At 25.9% G+C, this 23,862-nt stretch overlaps 4 protein-coding genes across 8 annotated transcripts in view; 3 read left to right on the forward strand and 1 right to left on the reverse strand.

Annotated features, from left to right (window-relative positions):
- LOC126898427 (cytosolic carboxypeptidase Nna1-like) overlaps positions 1-5,560 on the forward strand; it is a 28,287-nt gene extending 22,727 nt beyond the window's left edge. For 2 of the 3 annotated variants that reach the window (XM_050672425.1, XM_050672426.1), the window contains exon 13: positions 1,446-4,836. In XM_050672425.1, coding sequence (XP_050528382.1) covers positions 1,446-1,641 — 196 coding nt within the window. In that variant the 3' untranslated portion in view covers positions 1,642-4,836. Of the gene's footprint in view, positions 1-1,445; positions 4,837-5,467 lie in introns of those variants that run through there. The other variant, XR_007702257.1, reaches the window with a different exon arrangement.
- Positions 5,561-6,010: 450 nt separating this feature from the next.
- LOC126898429 (activating transcription factor 7-interacting protein 2-like) lies at positions 6,011-11,873 on the reverse strand. 3 transcript variants are annotated; one of them, XM_050672432.1, is made up of 10 exons: positions 11,640-11,866; positions 11,161-11,271; positions 11,012-11,095; positions 8,914-9,324; positions 8,597-8,848; positions 7,593-8,036; positions 7,365-7,526; positions 6,803-6,893; positions 6,550-6,716; positions 6,011-6,369 (listed from the first exon to the last, which is right to left on the reverse strand). In XM_050672432.1, the coding sequence occupies exons 2-10, from the start codon at positions 11,203-11,205 to the stop codon at positions 6,268-6,270; spliced, it is 1,758 nt and encodes a 585-aa protein (XP_050528389.1). In that variant the 5' UTR covers positions 11,206-11,271; positions 11,640-11,866; the 3' UTR covers positions 6,011-6,267. The 3 variants fall into 3 exon arrangements, with proteins under 3 accessions (XP_050528389.1, XP_050528388.1, XP_050528387.1); XM_050672431.1 differs by having other exon boundaries at positions 6,554-6,716; positions 11,012-11,271; positions 11,640-11,873; XM_050672430.1 differs by having other exon boundaries at positions 11,012-11,271.
- A 416-nt stretch (positions 11,874-12,289) lies between these two features.
- Positions 12,290-18,597, forward strand: LOC126898421 (WD repeat-containing protein 36). The gene is made up of 4 exons (XM_050672417.1): positions 12,290-12,483; positions 12,774-14,258; positions 17,339-17,610; positions 17,665-18,597. The coding sequence occupies exons 1-4, from the start codon at positions 12,432-12,434 to the stop codon at positions 18,544-18,546; spliced, it is 2,691 nt and encodes an 896-aa protein (XP_050528374.1). The 5' UTR covers positions 12,290-12,431; the 3' UTR covers positions 18,547-18,597.
- A 1,298-nt stretch (positions 18,598-19,895) lies between these two features.
- LOC126898422 (pre-mRNA-splicing factor syf1 homolog) lies at positions 19,896-22,737 on the forward strand. The gene is made up of 2 exons (XM_050672418.1): positions 19,896-20,021; positions 20,100-22,737. Exon 2 carries the CDS (start codon positions 20,108-20,110, stop codon positions 22,625-22,627), a length of 2,520 nt encoding a protein of 839 aa, XP_050528375.1. The 5' UTR covers positions 19,896-20,021; positions 20,100-20,107; the 3' UTR covers positions 22,628-22,737.
- Positions 22,738-23,862: the final 1,125 nt, after the last annotated feature.

The raw sequence follows: 23,862 nt of genomic DNA on the forward strand, positions 1-23,862 counted from the left end.
TAGTTTATTTTTAGTTTAAACGATTAAATAACAAGAAAAACCGAAAAAACCTACAAATAATGTAATATTTATGCATTTTTATTGCATAAAAAAAGAAGCTATATTTTAAAGGTTATCTAATATTATGTGAAACTTAATTAGTGAGTATTCAATAGTGAACAGTATTTTCCGAACATTTAAATAAACATTAACAAGCTCAGTGATGTACCATATTCTCATTATTGATTAATTTCGGGAAAGAGTAGTGTTCCGATTACATTAAAATAATTATTTATAATTATCCTATTGTAATAAAGTTAAAAATATTCATTTCAATATTAATTGTTTTATTTTCCCGACCTAAAAAGAAAAAAAATTATAATTTTATAACAGTTTCAATGATAAAAATTATAATCGGTTTGAATAAATAATAAAAGACGAAATAAACTCGTGAAATTAAATAAATATCACATTATTTGTGGGTTTTTCGGTCTTTCTTGTTATTTAATCGATTAAACTAAAAATAAATTACATCACAGGACTCCCAGAGAAATTTTAATACAAATTGTTGGATCACACTAATGTGAAATTTTTTCCAACTTTGAACCCAAAGTTCAGGGAAGGGCTCAAAAGTTACAAAAAATCGAGTGACCACTCAATTTATATGAGAATTTTGCGGGAAATATTGTGGTATGATTTATTTTTAATTTTAGAGAAATTCGGGGGGGTTATTACAAAATTCCTCCAATTTTGGAGAAAAAAAAAAACGAGGTCCAATTTTTTACTTTACCAGGATACTTGCTCATATATTACTATGGTTCGAAAGATTAACACCCTGTATTTAATTCGCATTTGATTTTGATTGGTCAGTTATTTCAATTAAAATCAGTGTCATCTTTCCCTATGGGATAGAAGTGAATTTTCCTAAACTAGCTCAATATGGATCATCATACCGATGGATTTTATAATTATTTTTATATTAAGATATGTAATAGGAAAAAACACTCTTCTAGTATAAATAGGGTGCTCTAATGAAAAAAAAAAAATTAACAAAAGTAATTGTTTACACGACTCTGGAAAAATTATTGACGAAGTTCGGAAAATTTTTTCCGCTCATCCACAAACGTTTTAAAATGTCGACTATTTTGAAAAAACGCTCGCTGACGCAAGGGTTTTGCAACTTAAAACCTAAATTTTTAGACATCCTATCCGATGTTTAAGATATTTCTAGGTAACATAAAAAAATTATCAATCCGTTAATTTTTTTAACGTTCCGTGAGTTTTTTTTACAGATTTTCGAAACGCTATTATAATGATTCATGTTCTGATTTTCATCTAATATGGCATTGACTGAAATAATTTTCTCGTTAATAAAAAAATTCTTTGCATATTAATCAGTCATTAATATATTTTTTTTAATTTTAGAACTCAAATTTCACAAAAATTAATGTGTATTTTAATTATAGTGATGAAAGCTCATCTAGTTTATGTGAAGAATTTTTAGTTGGTGTTTCAAAAGTTAATGTTATGATGAATGAAGTTAATGATTCTTCTACACCCCCTATACCAATCGTAGTGGTTCCACCTAGCACACCAGTTAAACATCGAAAAACAAGAAGAAGAAAAAGAAGAAAATCAAAATCGATTAACTATAGTAAATAGCTATGGCTAATTAAACTAAAATGAACCAAAAGTGTGGATTTTTAAGCCCTTTTCAGAATTTGTTTGGAACACTATATTTATTTCTTCTTTTTCCAATCACAACTACTTGGGGTAGGTCACTCGTAAGTCACCTTTCTGTCTCATTGAAATTTTCTTATCCCACATAATACCAGACGCATCTTTCCACTTTACCCATCTACACTCAATCCTATATATCAAATAATTGTTAATGCCACTGTTCTTTTGTAAACATGACCATAAATATTTAAAAAAATAACAAGATTAAAAGTAACACTTCCAATTAAAACAATCAAGAATGATTGTAGGCCATTTATATAGTCCATTCCAAAAAGCAATCAGATTTTTTTACGGATAAAAATTGATAATTTGTTTTTCAGAACATTCATTTTTAATTAATTGGTTGAAATTTTCTCTGCATAAACTTTGTTGTTATGTAAAATAAGAGGAGGTAATTAGGTTTTCTTAAATGAAAATAATTTACAATAGAACAATCAATAAATTCGAGATCTTACGAGAAAAGCGTGTATTATCGAATGAGCATTTGTATAAGTGATATGAAGAAATCAAAAATTTTGAGCAGTCTTTAGTAGACAGTATTCTTGTCTCTGTCTGTAGAGTTTTTGACGTAATAGATTGAATATAATAATTATTATTAATAATAATTAATTATTAATTAATCACGAATTCTCTATAATCAGTAAAATTAAATAAGTGCAGAAATGAGACATATCCATAACATATTGCGTTTCGCCATTTAACAATTATTAAACTTAATGTTTTTTTACATTAGCGACTAAAGGATGTGTTTCATTTTCACATTCATTATTCCTCAGTGTGTAAAGAAATAAATTGTGTTATAAAATACATTTGCTATAAATTGTGCATGACCCTTTACTGAACTCATCAATTTATATACTCTACCTTTTACTAATCCTTTCTTCATGGGCTAATTTCCACACCTCAAACCTTTGGTTATCTTCCTTTATATATCCTCCTGTCAACTATTTTATCAGCAAACAACATACACCACGGTACGTCTTCTTATATTTCGTTAGTAATAAGCTAGGAAAGCACTATACCTCATCGAGCATTAAACCCATTTATAATAATTGTATATAGTGAGCAAACTTAATTTTTTTTGGAAGGCTCGTTATATATCTATTGTAATGCAGTTATAGTTAGATCTATAATGAAATTTATTATTTTTTATGTATTTTATAATTACATTATTTATCTTCGTTTTTTCTTACGTTTAATATTACTATTACCTATTTTCTACAGTGATGGATGGAATTACTAAAATAAAAATAGGAAGGTAGTTCAGAACACAATATTTAAATAATTTGAATAACCATTCAAAATAATATTTAGTAATAAACTCATATAGCAAATAAATAATAAATGATACTTTTTTAAATAAATTTAAAATTCTAGTTTTAGTATAATTTAACCTTTTGTAAAAGCTTAAATTTGAAAATTGGAAGTTGATAATTCACGATTGCCATTATATTTTAAATGAAATGAAAGAGATTATTCTGTTTCATTTATATATATATATATAATATAATATTTTCCTTTTCGTCGGGGATGCCCTGTAAATTGGTACTCAGAATAGGCCAACAGTAACTCCTGCTTATCATAAGAGACGATTAATAGGAGGTAGAGGAGGAATCAGTAACCGCTACTACTGACCATTGGCGATGTCTGAATCAGAACTAACGACAATGGAAGGATTTGGTGCAGATAGCTTAAATATCTTCTAAGAACTGACCCATCAATTGCGATACAGAAAGCCAGAGGAACCTTCTGCATTATATTTACTAAGTATAATGATTTTTGATAATGAATAATGTAGAGTTAAAAAATTCCTTTTTTTTAAACTATTATATATAAAATAAAAAAGAGAATAATTGATACATAAAATGTGGGATCCCTAAAGATATATGGAATATTAGAAAATATTAAGTTGGAAATGAAGCATTATAATATTGACTTACTAGTCATAAATGAGATAAAATGGCCTGGTCAAAGTGATTTTTGATTAATTTTTGCTAGACATGACAATAAGACGCAGGGGTAGGTATACTTATGAATAAAATCACGGGAAAAAGTGTTACCACCGTAGTTCAATACAATATTAGAATATTTGATATTAATATGGAAACAAATCTTGTTAACACCTTTATTATACAAGTATAAATGCCTATCTCAAGTCACGGAGACGACGAAATTGAGGAAATATATGAACAAATTGACAAAGTTATCAAAGGAGAAGGATAATATAAAAATAATGGGGGACTGAAATGCAGTTGCAGGAGAAACTCAAGAGCAGAGTATTACAGGTGCTTTTGGGCTTGGAAAAAGAAATCAAAGAGGCAAGAGACACTATTCGAGTTTTGTAAAAAGCAAAACTTAATAATTACAAACACTATTATCACAGTCTAAGCGCAGAAGATACACATGAACTATGCCAGAAACTGGAACCAGATATCAATTAAATTACATCCTTGTGAGAAAAAGATACCAAAATCAATTAACCCAAGCAAGTTTCCCTGGGCCATACGGATACAGTATATAGAATAGTGCAGGTCAAACAGGCCTAATAAAAAAAAATTTTTTTTACTTCAAACAGAATAAGTTTGGACATCAGGAAATCACTTATAAAAAGCTTTGTATGAAGTGTAGCTCTATATGGAGCAGAGACTTGGACAATACTGAAGACTGATAAAGCCAAAATAGGATCTTTTGAAATATGGTGTTGGAGAAGAAAGCTATAAGTTTTATGGACAGAAAAAATAAAAAATATTGAGGTTTTTAGGTGAATGAATACACAAAAATAAATATGGATTATGCTAAGATTGAGAAGAAAATCATGGATCGGACACGTAAATTATTGTGGTTATCCTCAGATAACCACAATAATAGAAGGAAAACCAGCGAAGAGGTAGGCCTAGAACTCCATTTCTGAAACAATTGATAGAAAGTATAGGAATAGGAACATACTGGGAGTTAAAGAAGGTTATAAGTGGCAGAGATGAATGAAAAGAGACATCAATAATCATTTAACCAATCTTCGGATTGGAAAAAAAAATATGTATATTACGATTTTTTTTAAAATGAATAAATTTATAATTAATGATAAATAATTTATAAGTTAATATTAGTGCATATTTTTCTGTTATTTTTGTGCATATTTTCCCATTTTTAATTGCATAATATGCACTTGTTAATTATTTAATAACTATATTACAAATATATAGCAATTATTAAAAATGAACATTGAAAAGAAGTTTTTTAAACATTTTATTTGACTAATATTAACATAATATTATTGAAAAATGGAATTAAATATCCGTTATGCTATTAAACTTTCACATGGGGGAAAAAAGTGGTCATGTACTATAAAAATTGTTCGGCTTCCACAAAAGCATTGAACAAGAAGATACTTATGATACACTTGTAAATGACAAAACCATGATGAGGTGCTATAGCTCTCTCATTTATTACTATTAAAAATATACGATTTTAGTAATACTAAGAGTGATAAGCAAAATAAAAAAGTCTTTGCCCCTACCAAGTAAAAATCTTGGCTACGTCATTGATTATATTTTTATAGAATTTTATAATTTTTAACATTGGAGTAATTTACTACTAATCTGAAAATAAAATTGTTTTTTTGAAAAATATTTTGTATTAGAATTATTCCTTATATTTTAACCATTTCATCATTCAATTAAATATTTTTTATAAATATTACTTAAAGTTGAATTTCCTAATTTTCTCTAATATTTTTTTTTATTATAAGTAAATTATTTCTGCAAAACCGCGAAACCGATCCAACAAGATCTTTGAAAATTTCTCTAAACAACTTACCTCTGACAAGAGCGTCATTTCAGATTATAATAAACTGGAGTAAGTTTTTGATCGATCAATTATTTCACAAATGTTTTAACATTCATTTTACTTTAAAGGATGGAGTTTCATAATGAAAAAAACAATTAATAAAATAAATAACATATATTTTGAAATATTATATCAAACATTGATTAAAATTAATAGAAAACCTCTTATGACACCGCTAAAAGGGAAAGATGTTAAAAACATTTGGATTTAGCAACCTCAAAAATTTTTTTTTATTCAAAAGTAGAAATTTTGTTTTTTTTTTTTCTTACTAATTTTGTCCTGCAAAAATTGCGTTTTAGAACATAGAGAATACAATATGTACTGAAAATGTAGACTAGGGCAAATGCTCAATTGTCCTCCCATAAAGGACGCCCGTGATCTCTATGAATATTTCCATCATTCTAGCAGTCTTTCAATGGAATCTCATAGCAAGCACCAGTTTAAGTTAAAGCAAAATAATAGTTTGTACTTTTAAGTGTAAACATATTAAAAATGAAGTAATTACCGGTATTAATAAATATAACATGTAATTATAACTTAATATTCAAATTAATAATAAATAGATAATAATAAAAAAATCTTCTAAACAAGTAAAAGTATTATTTTGTTACTGAGGTAACTTCTTAAAAATAAATTTCAAATTATAATATAGAAAATATAAGTCACAATATTTAATAATTAAAATCCATAGTAAATTTACTATTAAGGTGTCACAGCACATTCTGGTTGGCTAAACGGCCCAAAATTGCCATGGATATCTTTTGCTCGAACTGAAAAGTAGTAACGTTTACCTTTACTGTGAGACTGTAACAGAAAAAATTCAAATAGAAAAAAATATTATAAAAATTCAATTAAATAAAAAAATAATATAGTATAGTACATTGATATTGACATTTTATCCTTAATTTACTTTTTTTCAAAGTATTTTGTGAAAAAAAATCAATTATTACACAAATATCTATAATAAAATTAAAAACACTTTACCAACTTTAAAGTACAGGTCATTGGTAATGGTAATGCATTAACTTCCCCTATACGCATCCACTGTTTTGGTTTCTTTGCATTCTCCAATAATTCATAACTATAAATTTCATAACTAATAATTTTTGAAGTTATCTGAGAACTATCCAAATCCCATAACAAAATTACACCTATTTAGTATTAAAATAATACAATTAAACCAATGAATATATTTTAATGGAAACAACAGTATTCATTGAGATGTAAAAAGTTTTACCTGGATGTCCATAATTTTTTGTAATCCTCAGAGTGATAATAGGCATTGGTGGCAGTTGACAACATAATTTTTCTGGAGATACATGTGATGGCTACATTAAAAAACAAAACTATAATTTATTGAATTATTTAAAAAAAGATCATATTTTAAGATCAAGATAAATATTCTTTTTGTAAATACTAATATATAGAATTCCCTTCAGAAATAAACTAAAAGTGTATGAAAATTAAATTTGTGACAAACCTACTAATTCAATATAATATTTTATATAATTATTATACATTATAATTAATATTTATAATGCTATAATTTATTATTTATATTAGCTAGTGATAGATAATTTCTCTTAAGTGTTTTAAGACTATTAATGTAAATATTAAATCACAAGTAAAATGTATGAAAACATGTTCAAAATTATAATAACTGCATTTTTTAAATTAAATACTTCTAATATTGTTAAATTCAATAAAAAGAAAAGTTGGACTTATGCATATACATTTTTTTTTTTTGTATTTATTTATTTTAAACATATATAGAGACATAGTAATATATATTTTGTTACTTTATTCAACGATGAAATTATAATAGAATCATTTTTTGTTGGAGTTGATAGAGTTACTGCAACTGGTAAAGGAATAGCTAAAGGTACAGGTTTCAACTTATAATAGGTTTCTTTCACATTTTTGACATCATTATTAAGCATAGATGTAATATTTTCAGTAGTCTATAGAAAAAAACATAATTTTAATTTATCAAAGAATAAAAAATAAATCAAAAACTAAAAACTTACACAAAATGGCTCTTCTTGTGCATCTTTATTAGAACTATAACTTGAAGCTTTTTGTTCGTGTATTTGTAAATCAGTTGTAACTATATTTGTTTCTATGTTATTATTGTCTTCTAGATTGGAAGACTCAAAGTTTAAATTTTGATTTTCTAAAGTTGTACTTCTATCAGTATTCTGGATTAATTTTGGCTTTAATATATTAAATTGAGATGTTGATTCTAAGATATTTGTATGCGAGATATGAGTAAGTGGAGGAATAGATTTATTGATTAATACAGAATCATACATCTTCAGTGGCTTAATTATCACTTGTTCATGACCTACATTTTTTTCAGAGTTATTAACAATGTCCAAAGAATCACTACTATTACATAATTTTAAATTTGATAAAGGATTTTTTTCAGAAGATATATTATTTGTTGATACTTCCGCAAGAGTTTTTAAATCCTAGAAAAAAGTAAAATGAGAATTTTTATTAAGTTAAAAATGTAGTAATATTATGAAATATAATAAAGTTAGAAGAATATTTTGAACAAAATCAGTTTTTATATTATAAAATATATACAATAAAAATTTTAATTTTTTTTTTATTAATCAAAATCTAAAAGTAGCTATTATTAGCCATTTTCTTTCAAAAAATGTTGATGGGTCAAAAAGAACTTTAGGATATGTACTTTTAATTTACATGTATTTTAAATCATAGAGTGGGTATGTAGTGCGGGCAGAATATATATACACCAGTATGAACTATATCCGCACTACATAGTAATTATTCTTCCCCCCAAGTAACTTATAATTTATAGCATAAATTTTATATATATTCATAACTTCTGAAATACTTAATCATTAGTTTCACCCATGTAAAGTCTATTAATTAGTTTGTGGCATTGTTTAATAACTAATATCATCAATAAATGCAAATGATAAATCAAACTCTGATCTATATTATTTTATTAAAGTTGATTAAGTATCCTTTAATTTAACATAATATTAAATTTTCATTTTACCTTGTCAAAATTAGCCTGAATACCAACACTAGTATGAATTGTTCTTTTATAATGTTTTAATTTACTGAATCTTTTTTTGTCTTCCAAAACTTCTGTTTTGATTTCAGACAATTGAATTTGTAATTGTTTATATCTTTCCATCCAAAGTCTCTCCCGTTTTTTTAACTTTTCTATCATATATCGTTGCTTACCCAAAACACTATTATTAACTAGTTGACCAGCTACTTTTTGTGTTAAAATACTTTCAAAAATCTAAAAAAAATTATATTATTTCAAATGTCATAATATTTTAAATTATCAATAAGTAATAACTATACCTTAACACCAGATATAGGGTCCTGCATCATTTTCAATACAGAAGGCCAATTCTCTTTAGAATACTCAAAAGTGATATTATTATAAGAAATTTTAATAGAACTATTTTTTTTTTCAATTTCTTCATCACTCCCAATTATTATACATTCAATATTGTTTTCTGATGACGATACATATTTCCTGACTGGATCATTGTTGTTAAAATAGGATTGTTTGTTTTTCTCACACATACTAAAATTATTATAGGTATTGATGTGATTACTAATTATCTTTGAAACAGATGTAGTATTAGTTTTATTTATTGATAATTTCTTATTTGCTTCTAAACAATTATTCACTATAACTTCATTATTCGTTGTTTTTAAACATGACATTGATTTATAACTTTTAGTATTTGAATTATCTTCATGTATCTAAGAAATAATTAAAAAATATATTAACTTTTATAATATGTACTAAAAATGAACACAGGTTTAAAAAAAAGTATTTAATTGATTTATGACTATTATCTACACAGTACATAATATAATTATCATTAGAGCCTAGGAGTATATGAATTTATAAATTTTGCTGGAGATACTTTAAAAAGTCTCTAGTTTGAGCAACTTTGTTGTAGAATTATACAGCATGATCAGTTTATCATCTCAATTACTCTCAAATAAATATAATATTGAAAAAAAATATTTTAGTTGCATATATTTCTTGATTTATTAGCTAATAATTACTTTTTAAAATCATTTCTTACAACTTAAAGAGGTTTCAACATATTTTTTTAAATGGAAACATACATATATAACTAGCTTATAAAAATAGAAAATAATCTAATTAAGAAAATAACTATAAGTTTCTCATTTTTATATCTAGGCGGGACAAAGAGTACGGTCAGGAAATTACTAATGATAAATATAGCAGCACCTACTTCTCACCTATATTCTTTACTTTAAATTGTTAATAACTTCTGAAATATTGGTTCAAAAATTGTTAATAAATCAAGAAATATATACAATAAAAGAAATCAAAATTTTTTTTCCAATATTGTATTTATTTTGAGTAATCAAGTGGTAAATGATAAAATTTTCACTTTGTATTACCTAACAGCGTTGAAATATTTTTTATTTTGGGGTGATAAACCTATCTAAATCCTTGAAAACTATATCTTAGTAACCACACATAACAAAGTTTACAAGTCAATTATAAAAATTTGAATTGTTTGATAGTATATTTGCAATAACTAACAAAATTTATTTAAAAAAGTCCATCTTCGAAATTTTAATGAGAACCATTTTAACTTATTATATTTAATGTATATCCAAACTATCAATTTTTTAAAATTAAAAAATTTGTATTTTACAGTAAAAATCAAACTATTTTGATATACTAATCATAATATTTGACCAATAATTGAATAGCAGAGGCTGTTTGTTGTTTTTTAGGGTATTTTTGGTTAAAAAACTAAAAACGCGTTGAGCAACCAGTAAAAATATTTATTAAGAATATCAAACCGTCACAAAATGCCTATTTTAATGTATATAATAAAGTTAAAATGGTTTTAATTAAAATTTCGAAGATCAATTTTTTTTGATCCACTCTAATACCTAGTTATCATATATTTAAATACATTACTAAGAATGAAAATTAAAATAATATTAAAATTAAGATTGTCTAAACTGTCAAATATAACTCTTATACTGAATATCAAGATAATTTTTCAGAAATTGGCCTCTAAAAATAAAAATTAATAAATCAATAAAATTATAATAACTAGGGGAGATTGGGACACATTAGAATGTGGGATAGATTTAAATTTATTACATAAATCTATCTAATTTATTACTAAAATTAGATTAATGTTATCAATTCAAATCTACCCACATTCAAATATACCCTAGTCTCCTTTACAATTTGATAAAAATATACTTATATATTTTTTAAATACTATAGTGAAATGAAGTTTAAAATGTTTTTTATTATTAAGTTAGTTATAATAAAAATAAAAAATATAAATTAGTCAAATTATAACATTGTTGTACTTATATTTAAAAAGAGTCATTTGAGAAATATCAGATAATTTTAGTAATATGTTATTAAAATAATACTAACCAATTTCATAAATTTTTCATCTGATTCTGAATAATTATTTGTGCTATCATGATTTAATGTTGAGTTATTGCATAGTTTTCCATTCTGTTTATTTTTTCCATTATTAGAAGATATAACAAAATTTTTAAAATCATGTGAAATTTTCATACGTTTTGTAATTCTACAATCATCATCAGTTCTGCTACGCTTTCCATTACTGTTATAGAGAACTCCACTAATTTTGGTCATATTAAAAATGATTAACCAAAAATTTTAATAACCTAAAAATTTTAAATGTGTAAGTAAAATAATTATATACTGAAATACCTTGAAAATTACATAATACTTTTAATATTATAACATTGCCTTTATTCAAAATTACAATAAACAAGATATCTTTCTAAAATAAAATATAAAAACAATATTATACCCGACCTCATAGAAATAAAATATTTAACTTGAAACAATAAGAAAATAAATAAGACAATTTTTTTGTTATATTTTCAAATTATTATATGTCATTAGCTCATGAAAATTAGACAATTAATGAGAATTAGGTCCAGGTATTCAGTAAAAAGTATTAAAATTAACTGTGGAACAAGTAAGAATTAAATAAAATAAGAATATAGTCATTGATATAAAAACTCACAGTTCTCCGAAAAAATTACTGAAGTATCGACATTTTTAACCTGAAATCAAATTATGAGAATGGATTTTGCTATTAGGTTTCGGTAGTTGATAAATTAGTAAATAATTTGTTCAGTCTTGCAACAAATTTTACATTTTTCAAAATAAATATTTATTAACGTTTGGTTAAAAAATACTAAACTCAGCAACAGTTGTTGCTTCACGGTATAGAATGATATGAATAGATAAAATGTGATAAAAGAAAGTTATATTTCTTTATCATTAAAATTTAAAGCAGTAGAAGACACATTTTCCCTAAACGAAATCATTCATCACAAATAAAAATAGCAAGAACAATAATAATTTTAATTCTATTTTCTTTTTTTTTTTAAGTATATTTTTTCTGTATCAGATATTAATAATGTTACAATAAAAAACATTAAAATCGGGAAGCATGGTTATAAAGTAATAAGAGATGAAGCCATAGAAACGCCATTTTGCGTAGGTCAAATAAGCAAAAACAAAAATTACAGGGAATAGAGAATTTAATGGCAGAATTGTGATTTTATCTTGAAACACTTCCGCTGGTCGTGGTTATAGAACCTATATAATGTACCTGAGGTTTAGACCTAAATTAAATTCTAATATTACTATCTTTATGTCTAAACCATTTTATATTTTGATAACAACTGATAAGACTATAAGCACGTGCATGTTAATATTATTGATACTCTAGCTTTGGGAATAAACAATACCGTATATATAGAGAAATGTTGGATTTTATTTAATATTTTTAATTTTTTCAAGATTTAACATGATGACTCCTGATGGTGGTAGCAGGGCATACGCTCCCCATAGAGCTTTAGGTAAGAGTTCCAGAATTAAATAACATAGAAAAGGAAAGTTTTTAATATATTTCCAACATAAAGTAATATAGTGAAGTTACTGATAGTTTGTAGAGATATAATGATTTTTTATATTCTTTTAATTGAAAGAAGGAATAAAATGATTAAAGTATTGTAGTTCAAAGTCAATATTTATTTTTAAAATCATAATTATTTTTTATAATTCTTTTGTATTTTTACATTTACTGAAAATAAATAATTTCATTAACACATGCAATCTTAAATATATTCTCTGTTAATCTATTTTTCAGGTTATGTTAGCAATGAAGTCCCTTTAGTAACCCGCTACATTAATATGAGACGAGAAAATTTAGTTATCACATGTGTAGGTCGTGCATTTCATACTTACAGTACAGATAGATTTCAACTACTATCTGTAAGTCCTCAACATGATGATGATATACAATGCATGGCTGCAGATAACTATTTAGTATTTACAGCTTGTAAAGGTAATGATAATGTATATGCTTGGCGGCGTGGTGTTGAGTTAAAACATACATATAAAAATCATGGAGCTCCAGTACATCTTTTATTACCTTTTGCTGCCCATTTAATAACCATTAATGAAACTGGTAATGTACGAGTATGGGATATCAAGGCAGAATCGGTATATACTGAGTGGAAATTAAATATTAAAGTAACAACAATTTGTCATCCGCCAACTTATACTAATAAAATACTTTTGGGATCAGATGATGGGCGATTACAACTATGGAATATAAAGACAGCCAAATTGGTATATGAGTTTCAAGGATGGACAGGAGCAAAAGTTACTTCTTTAGTACCAGCTTCTGCAGAAGATGTTGTTGCAGTTGGTCTCCATGATGGTCGTATTATTCTTCATAATTTAAAGTATGACATTACTAAAACAGTCTATACACAAGAATGGGGAGCAATCACTGGAATTGCTTTTATAATACGTAAACAATTGATGGTTGTTGGTAGTTCAAGAGGTACTTTAGTTTCATGGAATCTCGAAGAAGGTCAGGTGGATAATTTATTAGTTAAAGCACACCATGGGCCAATATCAGGACTTCAATGTTTACCTGACGAATTACTTGTTGTCACCTCATCTATAGATAATTCTCTTAAGATGTGGCGTTTTGATAACTCTGATATTTCACTGCATAAAATACGTTCAGGTCATTGGAAGCCACCTACAAGAATTCGTTATTATGGTGTAGGTGATGAAGTATTAAGTGCCGGAGGTGATTCAACCTTACGTTCATTTTGTACTGTAACTGAAATAGCTAACCGTAGTTTTGGTAGAGCATCTTATAATAGAAAACTATCAAAAAAACGTGGGAATAAATGGTCAGATCCATTAACTATGCCACCAATATCATGGTTTACAACTGAACCTGCTAGGGACATGGACTGGGGTACTGGTGTAGTAGCTGTTCACCAGGGCACACCTGCTGCTACCATTTGGTCAGTTCAAGCAGGTTGTATGTCTGATCGATTGTTATGTCATCCTTCAAGATTTAATAAAAAAGCAGGAGTAGGAGTTAGTGCTACTTGTGCATGTCTTTCTAGATGTGGTAATTTTGCTATCATAGGTTATTCTACTGGACATGTTGATAAATATAATGTCCAATCTGGTGCTCATCGAGGTACATTTGGAGATCCAATTGCTCATAAATTTACTAGAGCTGTTTATGTTGATCCCCTCAATCAGGTTACAATTACAGGAGGAACTGAACATTTTTTAAACTTCTGGAATTTTAAAACTACCAGTAAGATTAATTTATTTATCATTTAAAATATAAATAATACCCTAAATAGATTTTCTTAGTAAAGTGAAATGAGGTAAGTGTGCTGAATATTTGGATGTGATAAAATATATGATTATTCATTAAAAAATTTTTTATCAAACCGTTATGTTATCCTCTTTTAATTGTTCAAATTTTTATGCTGTTAAATATAAAATTATTAAATAGTCTGTTGTCACTCATTTATGAAAATTTGATGCCATCTGATGCATAATTAAATATCATTTTTTCATGTGATTGATTTCAACTAAATTATTACTACACTTACTATATTCTATATTTTAATAATTAAATAATATGAAATAAAATAATTTATTTCAGTGTGATTTCACATTTGCCCCAGTACATTTGTGTAACGAGATTAGTGTAATTGACTAGTTATGTAGACCTTATCTATTAAAAATATGGTAACTTAAATTATTTGAAAATTCATTCTTTATTTTTGTTTAATAACCTAATCAATTATAAATGTCAATAAACAAGTTAAACATAAAATTTGAATAATTGACATTGACATTTAAACAAAAGTATAACTTAAATTATTATCTAATTTATTATATTTATGTCAAAGAAATTATTTAATAACATAGTTCAATTTTCAGAATCGCTTCTGTCCCTATTTGGATATGTGTTGCCTTCAATTTTTTTTACTTTAATAAGCACTGGAAAGTTGAATTTTAATTCATTTAAACTCTTTAGTATAAATTCAGGTACTCTGATAGTTTTTATATTATATATGACAATTATTTAACAGAATAATAATATACAAATCATCTTATGACCATTTAAGTGAAAAAAAAAAGCATACACACTTATCTCACTTCACTTTAATAATAATTTAAACTTATAAAAATTAATACAGTAATTTATGAATTTGACAAAAAATTATTTCAATACAAAACAGGTGAAATTTATTTTGTAGCATAATAAATATTATGGTTAACTTCTAGTTCCAAAAGACCCTTTTATCATAAACAAGTAACCAAAAATTTTTATATTAATTTGTTTTTACTAAACATTTTTACAGTTAAATTGAGATGTTAAATCTTTATAATATACAAAAATTCTTATACTTTTACAAAGAAGCACTTTCAAATATCAATGTAAATCATTATTACTAAGTATTATTTTTTTAATGAACTTTGTGTACTAAGTATTCAAGTTATTTGAGACTTAACTGTCAACTCTAATAGCTTTTGATCCAATTATCATTTTCATATAATTTTTTTTAAATAATTACTGCATATTTATACTACATTTTATGCATACTTTATATTATATGTCTTATTTATTCAAAAGTCATTTATTAGTGCTTTTCCTACAAACAATTTTGGTTGGGTCGATAATAATTTTAGGAAAAGTATTTATTAAGTTACAAGTATTTTAATACATAGAATGGGCTGTAACATATAAAAAAGATATTATACTCAAAAATTGAAAAAATTTCCCTTGTTCCCCGTAAATGGGAAAACTAAAACCAATAAAGGAAAAGTCTACTAAATAAATTTTAGGAAACCTCTCCAAAAACTTAATTTATGAAAACTAAATTAAATGCGGCGATTCCAAATATTAATGTATTTTTATTAAACATATTATTACTTAAAACCTAGATGAGTTAATTTCTAATTCAGAGTTATGTTTCAAAATTTAATTAATTTATAGAGTTGATAGTTCGATTTTAACCAGCTCTTTTAAGCGAGGTGGTTATGTTTAAATTTTTGCTAGAAATACATTAATAGTTCATTTATAATGTTGCTATAAATAGTGTTTAGCATGTTTTTATTTTTGTAAATAATAATTCTAAAAAGATTATTATTATTATTTGAATTTATGTTCCATCTAATTCTATAATCTAATGTCTATAAAAATTATTTTGATGCTGCAAATTCATTATATTTATTTTTACCAATTGTATATACTCAGATGCATAGCTCATTTTGATTGGTGATTTTAATCTGCCGTCACTAAATTGGCCTAACTATAATTTAATTGACTTAGTTAATAAATATTGATTGATTTTTTACAAACATAATTTACCATTTTAACTTAAGTCAATATAATTTCATTAATTATCAGAACAAAATAATTATAGATTTAATTTTATTACATTTCTGTGTAAATTTTACACGAGACCATAATTAAAAATAAAAGACTCTTTGATAGTTTACCTTTGACCCTTTACCTGCTTACAGGGGTCGATTCAAAATAGTAACTCTTGCATAAAACCTAAACTTTTGAAAATATCTGTAAATATCACGAGCTTCAGGTATATGTTAAATTAAAGATTGTGTTATATACTATAAATTAAAAATAGAAAAGTTTTAAGTGTCAATTATAAATATTTTTATGGAAAATGTTTGTAGCTTTTAATATCAATCTAATAAGTATATTGAAAGAAAAGGACTGCTCTTAAAAATATTTTTTAGCTTCTATTGCCTTATGATAAATTATAATTTGAATTTTATTAGTGAAATAATAATTTACTAAAAAAAGTCAAAATAATCAAATTATAAAAGTTAACTTTCTTTTTTTAACCATAATTAAAATTATGATTCATATTTGCTATTGAGTTATTCAAATGTATAACACTTAAGATTTTATATAATTTCTCCGTAAAAATTATAATACAAAATATTGAATATCAATATTTCATAGTAAATTAAATTTCTTTAATATGTATTATAATTATAAATTTTAAAATTAGTAATCAAGGATATAATTAAAGAAATATGAGTTGATGTTGATTTGTAATAATCCAACAATTCCTTCTAAAAATTAGAAAATTACATTATCTACAGATTTACATCAAAACTTATTTTTATAGTGATTTTAATCACTGTCAAATATTAACTTTACTTGTCACAAATATGTTTCAAACTCACTGTACTAGATTTTTTTTTATAAAACGCCATTTGTACTATCATACAAATTATTCTAATATATTTTTGATATAATTAATAGAATGAAACGTATTATATTTTATATGTATTCATTCAAATATTATTTTTTAGCTGAATTATTATTGTTTTTATTATATTTTACAGAATTAATATCTAAAATGAATTTGGATGATGCTGTCTCATTTTTTGTTTGGCCTGACTCAGATACTTCATTTTTGGCTATAGCTTTAGATAATTATATAGTTTGCTTAATTGATATTGATCAGCGAACAATTATCAGAAAATTTTCAGCACATCGTGGTCCTATAACAGATATTGCATTTAGTCCTGATTCACGATGGTTAGTTACTGCAGCTATGGATTCAACAATCCGTACTTGGGACATTCCAGCAATGTGTACTATTGATATACTTAAGGTAAATTATCAATTATAAAACATTTTATTATACTAAAACATAGCTTATTTATAGGTAAATACACCATGTGTGTCATTGACATTTTCACCATCTGGAACATATTTGGCTACAGCTCATGTTGGTTATCTCGGTATTCATTTGTGGACAGTTCGATCAGCATATTCACATGTCAGTTTACGACCTATTAATGAAGATGAAGATGTTGTTACTGTTCCACTTCCATTAACTGGAGGTGGTGAAAATTCTATAACTGAAAATCAAATTAATAAATATGAAAATAATGAGTGTAAAATTAAACAACTAGAGTCTGGTTTAATTACTACTAGTGGTTTAGCAGATTCACGTTGGATACCATTATTAGATTTAGATGCTATTAAAAAGCGGAACAAACCAAAAATGCCTGCAAAAAAACCTGAAGCTGCTCCATTCTTCTTACCTACTATACAATCATTAAATGACCAACAACTTCATTTTGACTTAAATAAATCTTTACCTCATAAAGAAAATTCTAAAAGTGTTTTGAATAGAATTGAGTTATTGTCACATACAGTATTTGCTAATGATTTGCTCAAAGCTCAAACATTAGAACAGAATGTTACATTATTTACCACTCTAAAAAATATGGGACCATCAGCTGTAAACTATGAAATACGTTCTCTAAATCCAGAGGCTGGTGGATCTAGTCAATTGCTAAATGCATTTTTAACTTTATTGGACATTATTACTACACATTTTGAAAGTGATGATTTTGAATTGGCTCAATCGTATCTGGGAGTATTTATTAAGCATAATGGTAGGGCAGTAGCACAATTAAAAAATGAAGATATGTTAAATTTACTTGAGAGGATAGTTAACAAAGAAAGTGTTGCTTGGAGTAGACTTAGCAATGATATCAACTATAGCTTAGCTGTGCTAGAATATATGAAAAATAACTAAATTGTATATATGAAATATAATAACAAATAAAATGAAATTTATTATTAATAATCAATTTATTAAATAATAACTTATAAATTATTAAGTAAAAATTAATATGTAACATCAAATTTATAGAAATATTATTTTTTAAAGATTTTAAATAATCTATTAAAATTGGTCGGTTTTAAAGTTTTTGACAATGTTAAAAAGAACCTGTATCTTCAAATTGTATCAATTCAAAGTAGTTATTGAAATTACTATAATTTTAAGAAATGAAAAACGTTTTGTTGATTTTTCATCTATAATTAGCTTTTAGGACAAAAATTGCATTATTACCGTTAAATATGACAAATTTTTTTGCTATAATTTAAAAAAAAAAATGCACATTTCAATAAAAATTTTATTAATAATACTTCAAATACAATCCTTCTTTTAATAAACATTTTATGCCAATCTATTCAAAACTATAACTTTTATGGTGGGAATGGCAAGGGGATTGTACACCTCAACTAACATAACTTTATCAAGAGGATTTACCAAATACTAAAGATATCCTGAGTACCCGACTTTTCTTTTCAGATTGAGGACCTTAGTCTAAATTTTCAGGTAACTTAGGTATTTACCTCAGTTTGAGGTAAATGCCTAAGTTGCCACTTCCCAAAAAATAATGCAATTGGTTAAATAGATTGGCAACTCAGCTGAATTTTACGCTTTGCTCAATGTGAAAGTATTGATTGAAATAATAGTTGTATTGTTATAGAAGTAAGAATATTAAATTAAAAATGATTTTTTTATTTCATAAACTTATAAAGGTATAAAATATGCCTTAAAAGATTTCTTCGTTTATAATTTTATTAAACATAACAATAAAGTATACATAAATAATTTTGTGATTTCCAGACAAAATAATTGTAGCATTTCTATTTCATTAATAATTATAGATATAATAATGACAAATCACTGAACTAGAATTATAAACTATGATTATTAAATATTTTTTTATATGATATAGTAATTATTTAAGGTAAAATACAAATACTGAGTAAAAATCTATGAAATAATGGGTTGATCAAAACTTTGCTATAGTGTATAATTATAGATAAGACATTATAAATTATAAAAAATAAATTATAATTTATAATCATAGACAAGTATACTAATTATAATTGTACCCTAGTCTAGAATAATGTGAAATGAAGCTCTTTATATAATATTTCATCTAAGGTCTGGACTAAGAATTATCTAGCAGTGTCGGATACGTTTATTCATATGGTAAGTAAACCGGTACTTACCGCTGAGTATAAGTGACAAGGATTTGATAACGATGCAGAAGCGTTAAAAAATAATATGATCTCTTTGACGTTACATTATTTATATACAACATCACGTCCAAAATAAGTTACTTCAAGTAACAAAGTTTTGATAACAATTCAGTAAATATAACGGAGTCACTTAATTTTTAAAAATCACTTTCCTGAAAATTCACTTTTAAGGTAATAGTTTATTAATACTTTATGTAACTTAAATTACTTAGTTTTTACATATTTGTAAACAATTATTTGTTTTTCCAGGTTTAACTATGATTGGAAATGAAAACATGGCAGTTGACTCCAATTATAAATCGGATGCTTTAATATTTCAATCATACAAACTAAATAAAAGAGATGTCGAATTTGAACAAGATATATTGAGAAATCCAAATTCTGTTAAATGTTGGATGAGATATATAGATAATTACAAGTTTGGACCATATAATAAAGTATGTGTTCTATATGAACGTTCTCTTAAACAGCTTCCTGGAAGCTATAAACTTTGGCACAATTATTTAAAAATACGTCGTAAGTATGCAAAAAAAGCAGAAAATCCTGATTATGAAGAAATTAACAATGTATATGAACGATCGTTAGTTTACATGAATAAAATGCCACGCATTTGGATTGAATTTTGCACATTTATGCTAAAACAACCCAAACTTACAGTAGCTCGGCGATTGTTTGATCGAGCACTTAGAGCTTTACCAATAACTCAGCATGTTCGCATTTGGCCATTATATTTAAATTTTATTAAAAGAAATCATGATCCTGAAGTTGCTGTTAAAATATATAGAAGATACTTAAAGCTATTTCCAGAAGATGCAGAAGATTACATTGAATATCTTACAACTTCTGGTAGATTAGATGAAGCTGCTGTTCGTTTATCTGAAATAGTAAACAATGATACATTTATATCAAAACATGGTAAATCAAAACATCAACTTTGGAATGAATTATGTAATCTTATATCAAAAAATCCATTAGAAATTAAGTCTTTAAATGTTGATGCAATTATACGTAGTGGACTTAGGCGTTATACTGATCAATTAGGTCATTTATGGAATTCTTTAGCAGATTACTACATTCGAAGTGGTTTATTTGAACGTGCTAGAGATATATATGAAGAAGCCATTCAAACCGTCACTACTGTTCGTGATTTCACTCAAGTTTATGATGCATATGCACAATTTGAAGAGTTAAGTTTGCAAAAAAGGATGGAATCTGTACATGAAAATAGTTCTGAAAAAGATGATTCTGAGATTGATTTGCGAATGGCAAGATTAGAAAATTTAATTGAAAGAAGATTATTATTGTTAAATTCAGTTTTACTGAGACAAAACCCACACAATGTTAAAGAGTGGCTTAAACGTGTTCAGTTATATGAAGGTAATGATGTACAAGTTATTAACACATTTACAGAAGCTGTTGAAACAATTGATCCTCAAAAAGCTGTTGGACGTTTACATACTCTTTGGGTAGAGTTTGCTAAATTCTATGAAAAAGCTAATCAATTAGAAGAAGCAAGGTTAGTCTTTAAAAAGGCTGTCATGGTTCATTATGTGAAAGTTGAACACTTAGCTAGTGTTTGGTGTGAATGGGTTGAAATGGAATTAAGACATGATAACTTTAATGAAGCTATGAAATTAATGAGGCAAGCAACTGCTATGCCATCAAGAAAAGTTGCTTATCATGATGATACTGAAACAGTACAAATACGACTACACAAATCTCTGAAGTTATGGTCATTATATTTAGATATGGAAGAAAGTTTTGGAACTGTCAAATCTGCAATGGCTTGCTATGATCGTGTTATAGACTTACGAATTGCTACACCTCAGACTATTATTAACTATGGGTTATTTTTAGAAGAAAATAATTATTTTGAAGAAATGTTTAAAGCATATGAAAAAGGCGTAGCTTTATTTAAATGGCCAAATGTTTTTGATATATGGAATACATATTTAACTAAATTTTTGGATCGTTATGGTGGGAACAAATTGGAAAGAGCCCGTGATTTGTTTGAAGAGTGTTTAGAAGGATGTCCTCCACAATTCGCTAAGTGCATTTATTTATTGTATGCTAAACTTGAAGAAAAACATGGTTTAGGTAGACGAGCAATGGCTGTTTATGAAAGAGCAACTGAAGCTGTTTTACCAGAAGAGAAATTTGAAATGTTTAATATATACATTAAAAAAGCTGCAGAAATATCTGGTATTCCTAAAACTAGAGAGATATATATGAAAGCTTTAGAAGTATTGAATAATAATAATGCCAGAACCATGTATCTTAGATTTGCTGAGTTAGAAACGAAATTAGGTGAAATTGATCGTGCTAGAGCTATATATTCTCATTGCAGTCAAATTTGTGATCCTAGAATAACTGAAGAGTTTTGGCAAACATGGACCTCTTTTGAAGTAGCTCATGGTAATGAAGATACACTTCGTGAGATGCTTAGAATAAAGAGAAGTGTTCAAGCCATGTACAACATTCAAGTAAACATGATGTCTGCTCAAATGATGTCAGCAATAAATGTTGAACCAGAAAAGAGTGGAATGAAATTATTAGAAGAAAAAACGATGGAAGATAAAGCCAAGACACTGGAACCTATTAAGTTTGTTCTTGGTAGTGAGCAAGATCGCCTTCCAAAAACAGCTGTACAAAATCCCGATGAGATTGAATTTAGTGATGACGATTTAATGACTAATGAAGATAATGATGAGGATTTACCATCAAAAAAAGAAGTACCTCAAGAACTTTTTGGTAATCTTGGAGCATTCACTGAATAATTCTAGATAACTGTTTGAAATTTTTTTTGTAAATTTTTGTTGTAAATTTTTTTTTTAATAATTAGAGAAAAGTATCAGATTTTAAAATACATACAATAATTTATACACCATTTCTTGTTTTTCTCAAAAAAAAAAATTACCTTTTTAAATTTTACAGTGATGGCTGTAGGTGAAATATGGTGTTGAAATACTGGTCTAAAAGTTAGTATCAACCAGTCTTTTTCTTAATTAGATCATTTTCTATTTTATAAACTAGTTAAATATGTATATGTTTCTATTTAAAAGCATAAAGTTGACACCCTTATAATGTATAAGGAATGAACATTAAAAATATTTTATGATTGATAAATTGAGTAAAATATATACCTATAAGAGACCAAATAAAAAATTACCCAATATTATTTTTATTTTTTGATTAATGAAGTTTTTCACGATAAATTAATCACTGTATATCGTCAACTCCCATTATATGTGCATAAGAAATAATTTTAAATTAACTTAAAGCAGGACACACATTTATATCGTCTGATTATGTATCTAATCATAGAATGAAATTCTCAAAAAATATTAACGTAAACGTATAACTTCGAAGATTTTATTATTACATTAGGAACGGTTAATAAAGGAAACGTCCACATAAAAAAATGAGTTATTTTAATTATTTTAAATGGAATGATTATAAGGCAATACAGAAACTATTAATCTACAAATAGAATTTTACTAAGAGATATTGTATCTATAAAATCTGAACTGGGAAAATATGTGTTATTTACTGAAAGTCAGTTTAATGATGAAAAAACACGTTAGTTTTTGTTCAAAAAATGTATATGAAGGAAAAGAGAATGCCTCTGGCACCTTTGCATACAGAAAATTGTCAAATACCAAGAAAAAAACGTGAAGAAATTTTTTTAATTTAAATAAAACTCATCCAAAAAATAGGAAAGAATCAAGGGAAATCATAATAACATATAGTTAATTAAATTAATATTAAAATGTGATAATAAAATTAAATAATTTATTTTGATTTCAAGATAAGGATAGAGTATAAATTATAATTAGTAATTATTGTGATGATTTTTCAAATTTTTTTATTAATTATAACCAGTGGCGTATTTAGAGGAGCGCACAGGGGCATGTGCCCCCCCCCCATTGACTGAGTCGTGTAAATATATGAAAAAGTTATTTTTTGGTTATCGATAATAACATGGGTTTATGAAATGTTAACCAACATAGTT

This window comes from Daktulosphaira vitifoliae, unplaced genomic scaffold, assembly GCF_025091365.1.
Source record: "Daktulosphaira vitifoliae isolate Bord-2020 unplaced genomic scaffold, ASM2509136v1 Scaffold_2, whole genome shotgun sequence".
Taxonomy (NCBI): domain Eukaryota; kingdom Metazoa; phylum Arthropoda; class Insecta; order Hemiptera; family Phylloxeridae; genus Daktulosphaira; species Daktulosphaira vitifoliae.

Excerpts from the sequence above, each read along its gene's own strand:
- LOC126898421 (XM_050672417.1), top strand. The coding sequence starts at position 12,432 with ATGATGACTCCTGATGGTGGTAGCAGGGCATACGCTCCCCATAGAGCT. Across the intron at positions 14,259-17,338 it reads CTGGAATTTTAAAACTACCA|AATTAATATCTAAAATGAAT; the intron begins GTAAGATTAATT and ends TATATTTTACAG. Across the intron at positions 17,611-17,664 it reads GTACTATTGATATACTTAAG|GTAAATACACCATGTGTGTC; the intron begins GTAAATTATCAA and ends GCTTATTTATAG.
- LOC126898422 (XM_050672418.1), top strand. The coding sequence starts at position 20,108 with ATGATTGGAAATGAAAACATGGCAGTTGACTCCAATTATAAATCGGAT.
- LOC126898429 (XM_050672430.1), bottom strand. The coding sequence starts at position 11,239 with ATGACCAAAATTAGTGGAGTTCTCTATAACAGTAATGGAAAGCGTAGC. Across the intron at positions 7,527-7,592 it reads CACAAGAAGAGCCATTTTGT|ACTACTGAAAATATTACATC; the intron begins GTAAGTTTTTAG and ends TTTTTTCTATAG. Across the intron at positions 6,370-6,549 it reads TGACCTGTACTTTAAAGTTG|TCTCACAGTAAAGGTAAACG; the intron begins GTAAAGTGTTTT and ends TTTCTGTTACAG.